Consider the following 16,497-nt stretch of genomic DNA (forward strand, 5'->3'; position numbering starts at 1 on the left):
TTACTTGCATTACAGCTTCTTGACAGGAGTGATATGAGAGGTGACTCCACCTTACCAGTAGTCTAGGAAGATGGAGTCACTTCTGTTCAAGAGTTCCAACATACATACTATATCCATTATTAAGTCACAGCATAGTTTACATAAAAGGTCTATTATTGTAGCTATTTCTGGGTCATCAATCTCAGATAAAAGTGTAGTAATATTAAGAATACAAATAAGATTATTCATAATATTACTACCCATATTTCCCATGGATTCATTTTTGTCTATACCCATTCAAGTATGTATTGATGGAGCAGTGTAGATGCACATGGGAGTAAGTAAACACTTATAATCAGACTGTTCCTATCACGGCCACGCCGGCCACCCGCGTCCTCCCTCGGACACCCGCGGCCTGGCGCTGCCTCATGGTGACTCGGCTGGACTGTTCTAGAAGGGGCGCGGCGCGGCCGCACCGGCCGCTGACGTCACCGGCTGCGGCGCGGAGGGATTGGCCGGCCGGCGGTGACGCGAAGGGGCGCGCCGGAACGGCCCTGGTCTCTCGCGCGGATAAATGGCGGGGCGCCGGGCGCGTCGGGGTTTGCTGTGCCCGAGACGCCGTGCGGGTCTGGGATCGCCTGGCAGTCCGCCCCGAGCCGGGAGCCGAGCTCGGCCGCTGCCGTGGGCCTGGACACCTGGCGGTGACGCCGGCTGAAGCCCGGGCAGAGCTGTTAGCGGGTGTGAGGTGCAGCTCCGGGTGGTGTGTGCGCGCAGACCGCCGTCTCCACGCGCCTCGCCTTCACGCCCACCCCCTTGGCTGCCCAGGTGACGTCCAGCCCTGCCGTCCGCTGGCCATGGAGTTCCCGGACTTGGGGAAGCACTGCTCGGAGAAGACGTGCAGGCGGCTGGGTGAGCGCCTGGGACGGCAGGCTGAGGGCTGCCCACCTCCTGGGGGGCTGGACCGTGGCAGGGGAGCGTGGTCCTGCTGAGGGCTGCCCACCTCCTGGGGGGCTGGACCGTGGCCGGGGGGGCTCCTGCTGGGGGCTGCCCACCTCCTGGGGGCTGGCCCATGGCCGGGGAGCGTGGTCCTGCTGGGGGCTGCCCACCTCCTGGGGGGCTGGACCGTGGCCGGGGAGCGGGGTCCTGCTGGGGGCTGCCCACCTCCTGGGGGGCTGGACCGTGGTCGGGGAGCGTGGTCCTGCTGGGGGCTGGCCACCTCCTGGGGGGCTGGACCGTGGTCGGGGAGCGTGGTCCTGCTGGGGGCTGCCCACCTCCTGGGGGCTGGACCGTGGCCGGGGAGCGTGGTCCTGCTGGGGGCTGCCCACCTCCTGGGGGGCTGGACCGTGGCCGGGGAGCGTGGTCCTGCTGGGGGCTGCCCACCTCCTGGGGGCTGGACCGTGGCCGGGGAGCGGGGTCCTGCTGGGGGCTGCCCACCTCCTCGGGGGCTGGACCGTGGCCGGGGAGCGTGGTCCTGCTGGGGGCTGGCCACCTCCTGGGGGGCTGGACCGTGGTCGGGGAGCGTGGTCCTGCTGGGGGCTGCCCACCTCCTGGGGGGCTGGACCGTGGCCGGGGAGCGTGGTCCTGCTGGGGGCTGGCCACCTCCTGGGGGGCTGGACCGTGGCCGGGGGGGCTCCTGCTGGGGGCTGCCCACCTCCTGGGGGCTGGCCCATGGCCGGGGAGCGTGGTCCTGCTGGGGGCTGCCCACCTCCTGGGGGGCTGGCCCATGGCCGGGGGGGCTGCTCCTGCTGGGGGCTGGCCCATGGCCGGGGATGGGGGTCCTGCTGGGGCTGCCCACCTCCTGGGGGCTGGCTCATGGCCGGGGTCCTGCTGGGGGCTGCCTACCTCCTGAGGGCTGGCCCATGGCCGGGGGCGGGTCCTGCTGGGGGCTCACCCATGGCGGGGGGGGGGTCCTGCTGGGGGCTCACCCTTGAAGAGTGTAGGGGGATCCTGCTGGGGCTGCCCACCTCCTGGGGGCTGGCCCATGGCCGGGGGGGGCTCCTGCTGGGGGCTGGCCACCTCCTGGGGGGCTGGACCGTGGCCGGGGAGCGTGGTCCTGCTGGGGGCTGGCCACCTCCTGGGGGGCTGGACCGTGGCCGGGGAGCGGGGTCCTGCTGGGGGATGGCCCATGGCGGGGGGGTTCCTGCTGGGGGCTGCCCATGGTTGGGGTGGGGTCCTGCTGGGCCGGGGGGAGTCCTGCTGGGGGCTGGCCACCTCCTGGGGGGCTGGACCGTGGCCGGGGAGCGTAGTCCTGCTGGGGGCTGGCCACCTCCTGGGGGGCTGGACCGTGGTCGGGGAGCGGGGTCCTGCTGGGGCTGCCCACCTCCTGGGGGCTGGCTCATGGCCGGGGTCCTGCTGGGGGCTGCCTACCTCCTGAGGGCTGGCCCATGGCCGGGGGCGGGTCCTGCTGGGGGCTCACCCATGGCAGAGTGTGTGGGGGGGTCCTGCTGGGGGCTGCCCACTTCCTGAGGGTTGGCCCGTTGCTGGGGGTGGGGTCCTGCTGGGGACTGACCCATGGCGGGGGGGGGGGTGTCCTGCTGGGGGCTCACCCTTGAAGAGTGTAGGGGGATCCTGCTGGGGGCTGCCCACCTCCTGGGGGTTGGCCCATGGCTGTGTGTGGGGGGTCCTGCCGGGGGCTGCCCACCTCCTGGGGGTTGGCCCATGGCTGTGTGGGGGGGGTCCTGCCGGGGGCTGCCCACCTCCTGGGGGCTGGCCGTGGCGGGGCAGGGCAGCATGGCTGGGGTCCTGCTCACAACCCTGTTGCCTATTGTATCTGCAGACTTCCTCCCGCTGAGGTGCAGCGAGTGCCACCGAGACTTCTGTAAAGACCATTTCACATGCGCTGCGCACAGCTGCCCCCTGGCCTTCCAGAAGGTAACCCATGGGAGCTGCTCTGTCCAGGGGCCGTGCGAAGCCCCCCGGCAGTCAGTCCACGAAATTCAGCTGGGGCGGGAGCTCCAGTCAGGCACCACGTCCTGCGGTGTTAGAGCAGATGGAGAGGGGGGGCCACACCCCTCCCTTTGGCATCCGCTTCCATGCCCCCGCACGTGGCACTCCGGCTCGCTCCCACTGGGGGCCGTGCAGGAAGGTCCACTCCTTGGCTGTGAGTCGTGCCCCGGGCTCGGCTCTGCACATCATTGGGGTAGCTCGCACCTGGGACTGAGCACTGCTGTGAGCCATGTCCCGGGCTCGGCTCTGCACATCACTCGGGGTAGCTCGCACCAGGGGCTGAGCACTGCTGTGAGTCGTGCCCTGGGCTCAGCTCTGCACGTGGCACAGGGGAGAGCTGCACTCACTGGCAGCCAGGATGTCCTGGCCCGTGTCACCGGGTGGGTCACCCTGGCAGCAGATGGGAGATGATTTAGTGTCACATGCCATGGCATGAGCTTGCAGTGGATGGGGTGGGGAGTGACTCGCCCCTGCTTTGCCAGGTCCAGGGGCCTTGTCCACGGGCCTGCCCATCCCCATGGGGGGAGGGGTCTGGCTGGAGGTCCCTTGACAGCTCTGTTTTTTCCCATGGTGGCTGTGACAGTGGGGTCCCTGGGTAGGCAGGCACCCCGTGTCTGAGTCCCCTCACTGTCTCCATGCTCTGTTTCAGGGTGGTGGCTGTGGTGCCATAGTGGCAGTGGGGCCCTGCATCCGAGTCCCCTCTGTTCTAGGATGTCCGTGTCCCTGTGTGTCCTCTTTGCCACGTCCCTGTCCCAGTGAGAAGGGGGCAGGTGGCGGATGTGGTGGTCGGTGAGCACATGGATGGAGGCTGCAGGTCGCGCCCTGGGAAGAGTGGGGAGAAGGTAGGGGAGCCCTGAACGTCCAGGGGCGGGGGCGGGCAGGACAGCTCTGGGTGTGGCAGTATAACCAGGTCCTCTGGGTTTTATTTTAAACTTTATTTACTGGAAAGGCGAGTAATGGTTGATATCTACATTGTCTGGTTCGCTCCCCAAGTACCCACAACAGCAGGGAGCTGGGAACTCCTTCCGGGTCTACCCTGGGGTGGGGCAGTGGGTCCAGCAGGCAAGACCCCCACCCCGGGTGTGCAGCAACGGGAGCTGGTGGGAGGTACAGGTGACCTGGGGCGGGCTAGCCGTGGTGCCCTGGCGGTGACCTGGGGTTGGTCGTGGAGCCCCGACACCTGCTGCAGTGAAGTCTCCTTGCCCAGCTCCCAACAGAGGCCTTTGCCTCTTCACAGCATGTTGCATTTCTTCCTGAACTGGAGACACACTCAAGTTTTCTAGAAAGTTCTGGAAACTTTTCTTATTTACTTTTTAAAGATTTATTGATTTTGATTATGAAGTCAGATATACAGAGAGAAGGAGAGACAGGAAGAGCTTCTGTCCCATGATTCACTCCCCAAGTGAGCACAACGGCTGGTGGTGTGCTGATCCAGAGCCAGGAGCCAGGAACTTCCTCCAGGTCTCCCACATGGGTGCAGGGTCCCAAGGCTTTGGGCCGTCCTCGACTGCTTTCCCAGCCCAGGCCACAAGCAGGGAGCTGGATGGGAAGTGGAGCTGCTGGGATTAGAACCGGTGCCCATATGGGATCCTGGTGCGTTCAAGGCAAGGACTTTAGCCGCTAGGCCACCGCGCCAGGCCCTAAACTTTTTCTTGTTAAGTGATTTATTTTTAGTTTCTGGACATGCATTTTTTAAGGTGCCAATTCCTCAGAAGGTACAGGGCCATTGGCTTCAAACACCTCATACCCCTGCTCAGTAGTGCCAGTGCAGTGCGGAGCCCAGTGTCTGCGGCAGGAGGAGGGTCTCTGGGTAAACCCCGCGTCGGCCCTGAGCCAGGGGTGCGTGCCAGGGGCCGCTGCTCCGCGCCTCCCTGGCTGTGTCCTCAGCTTGTCTTGCTCTCCTGGACCTGGCGCTGAGTGGCCCCTGCGCTCTGCGGCTTCTGTGCCATGGCTGTGGGACTGGGCGAGGGGGACTGGACCCTGGCATGTTCTCATGGGTTCTACGTCCTCTCCGCGTGGTGGCCTTGTGGATGGGTTCTTGCTTCGGGGCGAGGTACAGACCGTGTCTTCTCACCTAGAGCTTTCTCTGCCGCTGCTTGCCTCACCGCCTCCCAGGCATGTCTGCAGCCCTGCTTCACATCCTCGCCTCTGCTCTCGCGTGGGAGGCCCCAGCCGTGCTGCTGTGGGCCCCTAGTGGGCCAGGGTGTCTGCTGACAGCCTGGGGCCTTCTCCCCTGGTCTCAGGTGGGCCAGGGTCAGCCTGGGCCTCTCCCCTGGTCAGGTGGGCCTGGGTCAGCCTGGGGCCTCTCCCCTGGTCTCAGGTGGGCCTGGGTCAGCCTGGGGCCTCTCCCCTGGTTTCAGGTGGGCCTGGGTCAGCCTGGGGCCTTCTCCCCTGGTCTCAGGCGGGCCTGGGTCAGCCTGGGCCTCTCCCCTGGTCTCAGGTGGGCCTGGGTCAGCCTGGGGCCTCTCCCCTGGTTTCAGGTGGGCCTGGGTCAGCCTGGGGCCTCTCCCCTGGTCTCAGGTGGGCCTGGGTCAGCCTGGGGCCTCTCCCCTGGTCTCAGGTGGGCCTGGGTCAGCCTGGGACCTCTCCCCTGGGTGTGCTTTATAGCGCCATGCTGGAGTACAGCTCCAGCCAAGTTCTGAACTCGAGAAGGGTGCATGGATGAGGCGTGGAGAGAAAAGAAATGGACCACTACAATTTCATGATCATTGTGGACAATGCGGGAAAGCTGTCCGCTTTATTTATACAGAAACGGTCAAACTCTGGTCAAGTGGGTGTTTCTAAGGATAATTCTGCCATTTGTTTCACCTAAAAACAGTAGAAGTTCCTACTACAATTCTTATTCTACAACTTAATCTTGTATCACAAAGAAAAGGAGAACCTAAAGATTGAGGAAAGAATGAAACCCTAAATATAGGTCCCTTGATTAGCATAAGGTCAATGGGGACAGCCAAGACAGTAGGAATAATAGAAGGCCCTTTTGCTAGACGGTATTATTGACATTAACCTCCAAGCTCACATTGAGTAAAGAAGCCAGCTCCACAGTAGCAAACAATGCCTGAATGGATTAGAATTCTTCCACAGGGTGGTCTGGTGTCCATGCAAAGAAAGGTGGAGCTGCATTCAGGTGGTTGTAGAGACATCTGCCGGGCCCTGCCATGCAGCGGGAAGTTCCTTGCTGCCCTGCCTGCAATGGAACAATACTTTTTTTTTTTTTAAAGATTTATTCGTCTTATTACAGGCAGATATACAGAGAGGAGGAGAGACAGAGAGGAAGATCTTCCGACCGATGATTCACTCCCCAAGTGAGCCGCAACGGGCTGATGCGCGCCGATCTGAAGCCGGGAACCAGGAACCTCTTTCTGGTCTCCCACGCGGGTGCAGGGTCCCAATGCATTGGGCCGTCCTCGACTGCTTTCCCAGGCCACAAGCAGGGAGCTGGATGGGAAGTGGAGCTGCCGGGATTAGAACCGGCGCCCATATGGGATCCCGGGGCTTTCAAGGCGAGGACTTTAGCCGCTAGGCCACCGCGCCGGGCCGGAACAATACTCTTCACACCTTTCTGTCCCCCACATCCACTGCACGGACCCCAGCAATGCCATTTTCATAAGCTCATGTGCAGCCCATTAGCTCGGCCTCCAGCGCTTACACTAACTGCACTGTACCCCATGTCTGCCACACACAGCCCTGGGCATGGGAGCCCGTGGGGGGGCCTTTCAGCTCTGGTTCTCTTGCCCTCCAAAAACTGCCCGCTCCATGGTGCTCCCTGGCACTGCCCACTCTGGTGCTCTGCTCGCTGTGTGGCACTCTGCCCACTCCCTGGCGCTCTGTGCCCACTCCCTGGCGCTCTGCCCGCACCCTTGTTCCTGCACCACCCCTACCACCCCTGCCGGGTACTTTGGGCCATCACCGGTCAACCTGCCTGAGCAGCTGTGTTGCCCACTCTATCTGCTCTGAAGTGCAGTGGCCATGCGTGCAGGGGACTGGTGGACAGGCACCTGTCGGATGGGCAAGGCCCAGTCCGCCCTGAGACTGGCCTCGGGCTGTGCTCGGCCCGCTTTCTTCACCTTCCTCCACTGCTTTTTTTTTTTTTTTTTTTTTTTTTAAACGTATTTATTTGAAAGCTCATTCCTGTCCCCTTAATTCATTCGCAACATGCTTCCAATAGCCAGGCTGGGAGCTCTGGCTGGGATCCTGCCGCTGGAGTCCTGCTGGCTTCTGGGTGCATCCACAGGGGTGGGAGCGGGCCCTGGCCCACTTCACTGGTGTCTCCAGCCTTGGCCTCACCGTCCCCTTGGCCTGCTTGGAGTCCCGGGCCCTCCGGTGTGGGTGGGAGTAACCCTGGGCTGCTGAGAAGGGCTCACGGGGTGTCTGTGTCTCTGCAGGTTTTCACGTTCCGCTGCTCGAGAGAGGGCTGCAAGAGGAAGGAGCTGCTGCCTGTGGCGTGTGCCCAGTGTCGGGCCCACTTCTGCATCCGGCACAGACACCCCCTGGACCACCGCTGTGGCCGCCCTGCCGTCACGGCCTGCTGAGGGGACATGGACCTGGTCAGGCCAGGGACTGTCTGCTCCCTCGCTGCCCCCAGCATTGCACATCAGCTGGCTGAAGACGAGGGTGGCATCTGTGGGTCGCGGGCCCTGCTCTGAGGGCTTTGCTGGGACCCTTGGTGTTGCTGGCTTGTGGGCGGTCTCTGTGTGGTGTCCCTGATGCTTGTCTAGGGCTGTGCTGCCCAGCGATGCCTCCTGGTCTTTGGCCCTGGTGTGACATCAGGTCACAGGGCCAGGCTGCCCCAGGACATTTCTGTCAGGTCGGCAGCTATGGGAGCCTAAACCTGGCACGAATAAACAGGGAGGCCTGTTACTTTGTGCGGTGTCTGACTCGCCATCCCACGCTGGCTGGGGCGGCTGTGGGACCTTCCAGGGTTGGGTGGGAGGGCACCCTCAGGGTGTGGCCTGGCTGGCTCAGGGGACACGGGTCAGGGGCTGACGCACAGAGGCCTTGCTGTTGGCCAGCACCAGAGGAAGTTCTGGGCCCAGGGGAGTTCACCACAGAGCTGGCTGCAGGCCTGGACTCTGGCTGTGAAGGAGGGGCGCCTGTGGATGGATCCTGTGTGCCTTCGGTAGGCGGAGACAGCACCCCAGCCCAGAGGCAGCGCACGCTGGAGCGGGCTCCCAGGCTGCTGGAGGCAGGGCTGGCCACTGCCAGGTGCTGAGTGGGCCCTGGTTTGTATGTGTGTGGCGCCGGTTGCCGGGGCCATCTTCTGGCCCCGAGAGCGTCTCTGGAGCAGAAATATGTGGAGGAGTGCAGAGGAGGGAGGGACGTGTTCTTGGGCTGACCCTGTGCAGGCCACAGGCCAGGTCCCAGCAGCGTCTGGTGACGCCAGAGGACGGGGTGGGGCCGGATCGAGGGAGGAGAGAGGGCCGGCCTCCCTCCACCTCTGCCTCGCCCTGAGGCCTCACCTGCCTTGGGAGCTGGTCCACTCCCCAGAGGCCTTCAGACCCCAGGCTGACTCCACCCTGCTGCGTCCAGCACTGGACAAGTGTGTGCAGTCACTGGACAGTGACTGCAGCCCCTGCGTCACTGGCCCTGAGCAGCCCGCAGGCCTCCATGCTCTTCAGAGACTGTGCCTGCCACCCAGGGACGTTCCCGAGCTTGTACAAGCCGCTGGCTCGGGAACGGGGTGACATGTTGCCGCCGTGAGGGAACTGGAAGTAGCGTGTCCCTGGGGAGGCTTCCAGGGTCTCCTCTCCTGGGTCAGGCTGAAAGCAGGAGTGGGCGCTCCACCACGTGCTGGCTGGAGGCTGGGCAGGAAGCAGAGCAAGCGGCACACCAGCCAGGCTAGCGGCCTGAATCCTGTGCTGGCTTTCTGATGGCGTGAGGGAGGACAGGTGGGATCTCCCTAAGAAGTTAAGCAGGACACGGTCAGGCACCACATGAGCCACTTGCGCACGCCCGTGTCCTGCACCGCACCTGCCTCCACCTCGGCGCGTCCCGTTCCCCGTCCCATCCTCGGCTGCAGGGCAGCGGGGTTTGCTCAGGACCACAGCTTCTGACAGTGTCTGCCCGTGGCCGAGGCTCATGGCTCCTTGCACCCACGGCCCCACCCAGCCCGCGGCGGACGCTGGGGCATCTATTGCCTTTCAAGTAAAGACATCTTTTAAAATGATTGAAAAGCACGTGTGCGGGACAGGGCGCGAGCCAGTTGCCTTGGCGACCGGCGTCTGCTAGTGATTGCGTCATCAGTCAGCGCCCGTATCGCGTACTTACCATTGGCTGGCGCTAAGACGGAGGCGGGCGTTGTCCAATGAGAGGCGCCGCGTGCCTAGAGGCGGAACCTGCGGAAGCTGGTGTTGGGGCGCCACGGGGCAGGTGGGCTGAGGTCTCCGTAGGGCGGTGGTCCTGGTTGGGCTGTGGGTCCCGGGTGGGCTGAGGTCCTTGGAGGGCGGTGGTCCTGGGTGGGCTGAGGTCCTCGGAGAGTGGGCTTTGGCCCCGGGCGGGCTGAGGTCCTCGGAGGGCGGTGGTCCTGGGTGGGCTGTGGTCCCCGGAGGGTTGTAGTCCCGGGCAGGCTGAGGTCCCCGGAGGGCGGTGGTCCTGGTGGGCTGAGGTCCCTGGAGGGCTGTAGTCCCGTGCGGGCTGAGGTCCTCGGAGGGCGGGCTGAGGTCCCCGGAGGGCTGTAGTCCCCCGCGTGTGGCCTCACGTGAGTCCCTCAGCCCTGGCTAGAGGGTAGCAAGGGGTGACAGAGGGAACCTTCCCTGTGAGTGGTCCAGGCAGCTGCTGGTCAGGGCCCAGGTGCGCTGCACCGAAATTGGCCAGGTGTGGGTGGGGCGGGCCCCAGGTTTCAACTCAGTGTGCTCATCAGGTAGCTGCCTGGAGCTCTCCCCCTGGGCCCTCCAGGTCAGGGCAAGAGGGGTGGCAGCAGGACTCAGGGTACGGCCCTGGTCGGGAAGGGCAGGGTAAGCCGGGGCTGCGGCCGCTAAGTGGGCAGTTGGTCAGTAAGGGTCAGCCAGGGCCCAGGCCTTGCATGGCCTCCGATGCCCGCTGCCATGGCTCAGCTGTGTGTGAGAGGCTGGGGCCACTGTCTGAGCAGGCAGTCTTCAGTCAGGGTCCAGTCACAGGGCCCAGGGAGGCCTCTGCCTCCTGTCACGGCTCAGGGATCCCCGAGAGCCACAGCCGTGTGTGAGCCTGCGTGCGTACGCTCGTGCATAGCCATCTCCCACGGCAGCACCCTTGGGCACCCCATCCCCATGGGCTGGGTGGCTGTGTGCACCCCCTCTTGGCAGCATGTTCATTACTGTAGGATTTCCTCGTGCACCTGAGCAGCAGGCTCTTGGCAGGAAGCGTGAGCTTGTTTCTGTCAAGACTGTAGGTGGCCTTGTGCTCAGGGTTGGCACAGCTACAGAGAGGTAGAGACCTTCCATCCACTGGTCCGCTCCCAGGGCCGAAGTAGGCGGGAGGCAGGCGCTCCCTGCTGCCTGCCCCGTGGGACAGGGCCTGGCACTTGGGCCGCCCTCCGCGGCCTCCCCAGGCCCTGAGCAGGGAGCCGGAGTGGAGTGGCACGCTCGATGTTCAGACAGGGCCTGTGGAGGTGCCGGTGCTGCAGGTGGCCGCTCAGCTCGCTGCACCACGTCCTGGCTGGTGTCTTCGCAGGCGCTTGCTGGTGTCACTTGCAGTACAAAAACCTTAATTGAATTATGGTCCAATTTAACTTTTTTTAAAACTGTTTTTACTTACTTAGACCATTGGAAATGGAAGATCTTTCTGTAACTGTGGCCTTGCAATTAATTAAATTTTAAAAATCTTTTCTGTTGGAATGTCAAGTGTGCGTGTTTGCAGATGTGTTCAATAAAAACACCAGAAAAAAGGCAGGAATGTGCTGGCTGCTCAGAGCAATGGCCCGTGGACTCCCCGAGGGATGCCCCCCGACTTCTGGCTGCTCAGAGCAATGGCCCGTGGGCTCCCTGAGGCATGGCCCCGCTCTGTGCCAAAGGGATGCCCCCCTTTGAAGAGGCACCCAATGCAGCTTACTTTCTTGTAGAATGACAAAACAGAAGAGAAAAGTTCCTGGAGGGCCAGAGAAAAAGAGCAAAAGCCGGAAGAAGGCCTGCATGGAGGAGGAGCCGCGGGCGCCCGAGGCCGGGCCGGATGTTCAGGTAAGGCTGCCTCCCTCCGGGTCTGCCTGGCTGGTAAGAGGCCAGCACCTGCCGGAAGCACAGCGGATTGTCGTCAGGGCCCAGGGCCACCTGTGCGGGACGCCGTGCACAGGGCAGGGGCTTGGCCCTGCGGGAGAAGCCCTCTTGGGGTGCGTGCAGGGCTGGGCGGCTAGGCTTCCTCCGGCCGTGGAGGCCCCTGTGGCTACCCGCAGCCTGTGCCTCATCCCGTCTCCTCAGGCCGTGCACCCGCAGCCTCGCTCGCAGTGCAGGGCTCCGCTCTGCAGAGTTGGTCAGCCCTGCCAGGAGCTGCCTGTCGGGGGTGGACACGCGCTGCCCCTGAGGTCTGGGTGTGGGGTTGTCCTCCACCTGGATCGGACTGGAGCGCTGCACATGTGGCAGGCGGTCAGCTTGGGGAGCAGGCGCCCGAGCTTCTGTGGTGAGGTGAGCGTAGCGGGCCGGCCTCAGCCCGGGCCTCAGCGCTGAGGGACTCATGGGAAGGGACGTTTGTCCCAACCCCGTTGCCTGCTTCCCTCAACTCTGGGATGTGGTTCTTGGCTAATGTCGCCAAATGTGTTGTCCAGGATGGGCCGTGGGCGATGCCTTGCTCCCCGTGCCCGAGCGAGGGCACCTTGCCCGGCCCCTGCTTGCTGGGTGGGCGTCTCTCCTCCTCCCGTGGCGCCCAGGGTGTCAGGCCGTGGGAGCATTCAGGCTGGCTGCTGGCCATCTCCGAAGCGTGTGGAGGGCCAGCGTGAGGCAGGAGCGCAGGTCGGATGGGCGGTGTGCCTGCTGCTGGCCGCTGCCGCTTTTGTGCTTGGAGCGCCAGCCAGGCACCCTTCGTGTTTAATGGCAGGTGCTTTCTGGAAAGTGTTGTCATCGGTTTTGCTGGTCGGCGGAGGTGAGGGGAGAAGGAGCTGTGCGGTTTTCCTGGATCATCTGGGTGCTCAGCTCCCCTGGGTGCTGGCCACAGTGCGTGCAGAGGGCTGCAAGTGCCTCCAGCAGGGGGCGCAGCCGCGCTGGCGGGCTCGGGTGGCCTTTCTAGAAGGTGCTGGAACCAGGGCGGCTTTTCTAGAAGGCGCCGAGCCGGGGCTGTCCCCTGTGGAGAGCTCTCAGGATGGACCGTGTGATTGGGGTGCGGCTCCGGGCAGTGTCCCCGGCGGACGGAGATGGTTCTTAAGGCATCTTGTTCCCCACTGTATGAAAGCACACACTCTGATTCTCGTGGGAAGTGAGTGAGCAGGGGCGTCGCCGAGTCGGCGCTGGAGGAGGGGCGGTCGCCCTGGCTGCAGGCTGGCGGAAAAGTACCGCGGCTCCCTGCTGTCCGGGACTGTGGGACAGGCCTCTGGGGCCCACGGGGCAGAACCAGGAGGCCTGGGCCCCACATGGGCCCCCGGGCTCCCCCAGTGGCCTCCGCCCGGGAGCGGCCGTTTCCCACAGCATGGGCTGCAGCCCTGCCAGACCCGTTGGAGTGTCCCCGGCCCTGCAAGCTTCACTGCCCCTTGGGGAGCCGTTTCCATGGAGCCGAGTCCCCCGCAAGCCCCAGGGCTGCTCGCTGCCTCCCAGAGGCCCTTGCGGGCTGACCCTCAGGACAAGTGGATGCTCTGGGTGGCGTGGCCTCCCTGCTTCCTGTTTCCCAGCTTCTGGAAGGTTCTGTCTGAAGACTGCAGCTGTTTGGGAGATGTGTATGTCTGAGGGCCAGCCTGGGTGGCAGACCTCTCGGGCTGGCTTGGCGCAGGCCTGCAGCCGTCGGAAGGGGAGGCGGTGGGGATGGGCTGTCCCCTGCCCCGCCATGCTCCTCACACACACTGATACACACATACACCCCAATGCGTTCACACACACTAACACATGCACTAATGCATTCTCACACACACCAGTACATATGCAGAGTAATACATTCACACAGAAATACATACATACACGAATACATTCTCGCACACACTGCCCCAGGTCACTGAGCCAGGTGCGAGTTGTTCTGTTTCTGCCCCAGACATGGAGCCCACGAAGGGGGCAGCATCCCCCTCTCCCACCCAGCAGTCTGGTGGACAGCCGGCTCCACAGACTGGCCGGGGTGCTGGGTGCTTCTTGGCCACCTCGTGAATGGAGTGTTTGTGTGCTCTGCGGTGTTGGGGGTGTCATGTCCGCAGAAGGGCTGGGCAGCCTGTGCCGTTGGTCACCTGGCAGTGCCCTAGGAGCCGAGCAGCAGTCTCAGATGAGCCACGCTGTGTGGCTGGGCTGAGGGTTCTTCAGCCAGCAGTGGCTGTGTGGTCAGTGGTGGGGGGCACGTTGTGTAAGGCAGATGGGTGACAGGCCACAGTTCCCAGGGCTGGGGATGCCTTGGTGGCCCCCGGCAGCTGTGTGACAGGGAGACAGGGTGGCTTGAGGGATCCCGGTGCCCACGTTCTCTGGGCTGGGAGGCTGGCTGAGGACAGCTCGCCATCGTTCAGATGGCAGGCAGCAGCGGGGCTGGGGCCTCGGCTTTCTCCTTTGTAACCAGAAGGTTGGAGTGACTGATGGGCTAGGAGCCTGCAGCCCCCTGTCTGCTGGGCCATGAACTTGGTGCCTTTGACAGTCAGCTTTGAGCCCAGGGCCTTATGCTGATGGCATGCGCTCCCTCAGGAAGTGTGCCCACGGTAACCAGGGTGGTGTGGCCGCTGGACCCACAGCTCCCTGGAGCCAGCCTTGCTTTGCAGTGGAGTCCGCCCTGGCTGCTGCGAGTCTGACCTGAGTGCCAGGCTGCCGTGTGTGAGGGCTGTCCTGGGGCAGAAGGGAGACCCCAGGAGCTCGGGTCTGCTCCTCCCTCCTGTGGCTTGCTTCCGTCTTTGGGGCTGGGGAACGCTCTGCCCCAGGACTGTCCTGCAGTCATAAATCCGTTAACCATGGGGCTCTAGCAGGGATGGTGGGAGCACCTCTGGGTGTGTGGGTGACTGTCTCAGGGAAGCTCCTTGGTCCCCGTGAGGGGGGTGTCATGTCCTCTGGGCTCCTGGGTCCCCGTGAGGCGGGTGTCGTGTCCTCTGGGCTCCTGGGTCCCCTTAAGGGGGGTTTCATGTCCTCTGGGCTCCTCGGTCCCCGTGAGGGGGGTTTTGTGTCCTCTGGGCTGCGGAATCCCATGAGGGGGTGTCGTGTCCTCTGGGCTCCTGGTCCCTGTGAGCAAGGGTCGTGTTGACACTGCTGAGCTGACCGACGCACACAGTGAAGGAGGGTGCCGCGCACGCGCACCAGCCCTTGGAGTGGAGCGAGGCTGGCTTCTGGCACACCTGATGTTGGTGAGTCACTGTATGCGCACTGTGTACGTGGTGTTGCTGAGATGGACGTGAAATAGAGGAAACCAGTCACTTGAGGCGTGTTTCCCCAGGCTGGGCAGGTTTGGTGCCTCGGGTTAACCCGACAGCGTCACAGCACTGGGTGAAGTCCCAGCATTGTTTCCCACCAGCTCCCTGCTAACGGCCTGGGAGGCAGCAGTGAAAGCCCGAGTGCTGGCTGCCTGCTGCCCACGGGGGATTCACAAGTTGTCCTGGCTCCTGGCTTCGGCCTGGCCTGGCTCTCGTGGCTGTTTGGGAAGTGACCATGTAGATGGAAGATCTCCCCCCACTGGGTTGTGGCCTGGGAGAGCAGTAGAGTATCGCCCCAGTTCTTGGACCCTGCACCCACGTGGAGACCCAGAAAAAGCACCTGGCTCCTGGTTCTCAATCCCTATGCTGAAGCCAGGCTCGTGAATTCCATGCGGTCTCCCACGTGGACAGCAGGAACCCAAACACATAGGTCTTCTGCTGCTTTCCCACACCAAAGACGCCTCCGTGGGAGCTGGGTCGGAGGTGCAGCAGCCAGGACCCACATGAGCGCCCCTATGGGGTGCTGGCATCACAGGAGGCGGCCTCCCTGCCCAGGCCACAATGCAGGCTACATATGTCCGTCTCCTCGGCTGGGTGCGGGGCTGTTGCTGGGTGCGGGGAGCCATCCGTCTCCTGGGCTGGGTGCAGGGCTGTTGCTGGGTGCGGGGAGCCGTCTGTCTCCTGGGTTGGGTGCGGGGAGCTGTCTGTCTCCTGAGAAAGGGTGCAGGAAGCTGTCCGTCTCCTGGGCTGGGTGCAGGAAGCTGTCCATCTCCTGGGCTGGGTGCGGGAGCCGTCCGTCTCCTGGGCTGGGTGTGGGAAGCTTTCTCCTGGGCTGGGTGCGGGGAGCTGTCCGTCTCCTGGGCTGGGTGCGGGGAGCTGTCTGTCTCCTGGGCTGGGTGCGGGGAGCTGTCTGTCTCCTGAGAAAGGGTGCAGGAAGCTGTCCATCTCCTGGGCTGGGTGCGGGAGCCGTCTGTCTCCTGGGCTGGGTTGCGGGGAGCCGTCTGTCTCCTGGGCTGGGTGCAGGGCTGTTGCTGGGTGCGGGGAGCCATCCGTCTCCTGGGCTGGGTGCAGCACTGTTGCTGGGTGCGGGAGCCGTCTGTCTCCTGGGCTGGGTGCGGGGAGCCGTCTGTCTCCTGGGCTGGGTGCGGGGAGCTGTTGCTCATTTAGACATTGATCTGAGGCTGTGCAGAACTTCCTAATTGCATTATTATTAATTTTGTCTGTTTTTTTCTCTTGGAACTTTTTTTTTAAGATTTCTTTGTTTTTATTTCAAAGGCAGATGTGTATGGAGAAGGAGAGACAGGGATTTTCCACCCTCTGGTTCACTCCCCAAGTGGCCGCAATGACCAGAACCAAGCTGATCCAAAGCCAGGAGCCAGGAGCTTCTTCCAAGTCCCCACGTGGGTACAGAGCTTTGGACCATCCTGAATTGCTTTCCCAGGCCACAAGCAGAGAGCTGGGTGGGAAGTGGAGCAGCCAGGGCTCGAATTGACACTGATATGGGATGCGGCTGTCAGAAGGTGGAGGATTAGCCAATTGAGCCATCTCTCGGTGTTTTTAGGGAAATCATAATGTCCTCAAGTACTGACCGATGTGTCTCCTTTAAAGTTGTGCCTGCACGTTGGGCCGTGTTGTGTCGCAGAGGTAGACACCCCGAAGCTGAGGTGCTGCCCTGTGCTGCCAGGGCGGCCACCGGCCCGGACTCCCCAGGGTCTCAGCTGAGTGGTGAGTGGAGCGGACTGATCAGGGTGGCTGCTGGGCGGGGGCCTGCACGGGGTTCCTGCCACAGATGCTGTGGGCCTCTCACCCCGTGTGTGGGAGCCTGGCCCCGCGGGCAGCTGGGCAGTTCAGGGTACATGTCCTGTCTGTCTGTGGGCCCAGCGAGCTGCTCTGCATTCTGGCTCCCCCACTTCTCCTCTCTCCGCCCTTCTTGGCCTTGCCAGCCTTTGCTGCTGTTGCTCCTGGTCTCCCGTCCTCTGTGCTGGACTTCGCCTGACCTTGGAAACTGATGCAGCTTGGTAGTGACCCAGGGTGTCCCGCCAGGCTCCCCACGGCAGCAGGTGCGAAACTGGCCTGGGGGTGTGTGACTCAGG

General features: G+C 63.3%; 2 protein-coding genes across 2 annotated transcripts in view; both read left to right on the plus strand.

Annotated features, from left to right (window-relative positions):
- Positions 1-596: 596 nt before the first annotated feature.
- ZFAND2A (zinc finger AN1-type containing 2A) lies at positions 597-7,478 on the plus strand. The gene is made up of 5 exons (XM_058680724.1): positions 597-717; positions 805-888; positions 2,756-2,850; positions 3,636-3,767; positions 7,311-7,478. The coding sequence occupies exons 2-5, from the start codon at positions 834-836 to the stop codon at positions 7,455-7,457; spliced, it is 429 nt and encodes a 142-aa protein (XP_058536707.1). The 5' UTR covers positions 597-717; positions 805-833; the 3' UTR covers positions 7,458-7,478.
- A 1,682-nt stretch (positions 7,479-9,160) lies between these two features.
- Positions 9,161-16,497, plus strand: part of C24H7orf50 (chromosome 24 C7orf50 homolog) — a 68,046-nt gene continuing 60,709 nt past the window's right edge. Inside the window, exons 1-2 of the mRNA XM_058680461.1 lie at positions 9,161-9,294; positions 10,961-11,075. Coding sequence (XP_058536444.1) covers positions 9,230-9,294; positions 10,961-11,075 — 180 coding nt within the window. The 5' untranslated portion in view covers positions 9,161-9,229. The remainder of the gene's footprint in view (positions 9,295-10,960; positions 11,076-16,497) is intronic.

The sequence above is a fragment of the Ochotona princeps genome, chromosome 24, assembly GCF_030435755.1.
Source record: "Ochotona princeps isolate mOchPri1 chromosome 24, mOchPri1.hap1, whole genome shotgun sequence".
Classification (NCBI taxonomy): Eukaryota; Metazoa; Chordata; class Mammalia; order Lagomorpha; family Ochotonidae; genus Ochotona; species Ochotona princeps.

Bases quoted from the DNA above. Each gene is read 5' to 3' on its own strand.
- ZFAND2A (XM_058680724.1), top strand. From the start codon at position 834: ATGGAGTTCCCGGACTTGGGGAAGCACTGCTCGGAGAAGACGTGCAGG. The intron at 889-2,755 runs GTGAGCGCCTGG...TTGTATCTGCAG, and splicing joins GAAGACGTGCAGGCGGCTGG to ACTTCCTCCCGCTGAGGTGC. The intron at 3,768-7,310 runs GTAGGGGAGCCC...GTGTCTCTGCAG, and splicing joins CTGGGAAGAGTGGGGAGAAG to GTTTTCACGTTCCGCTGCTC.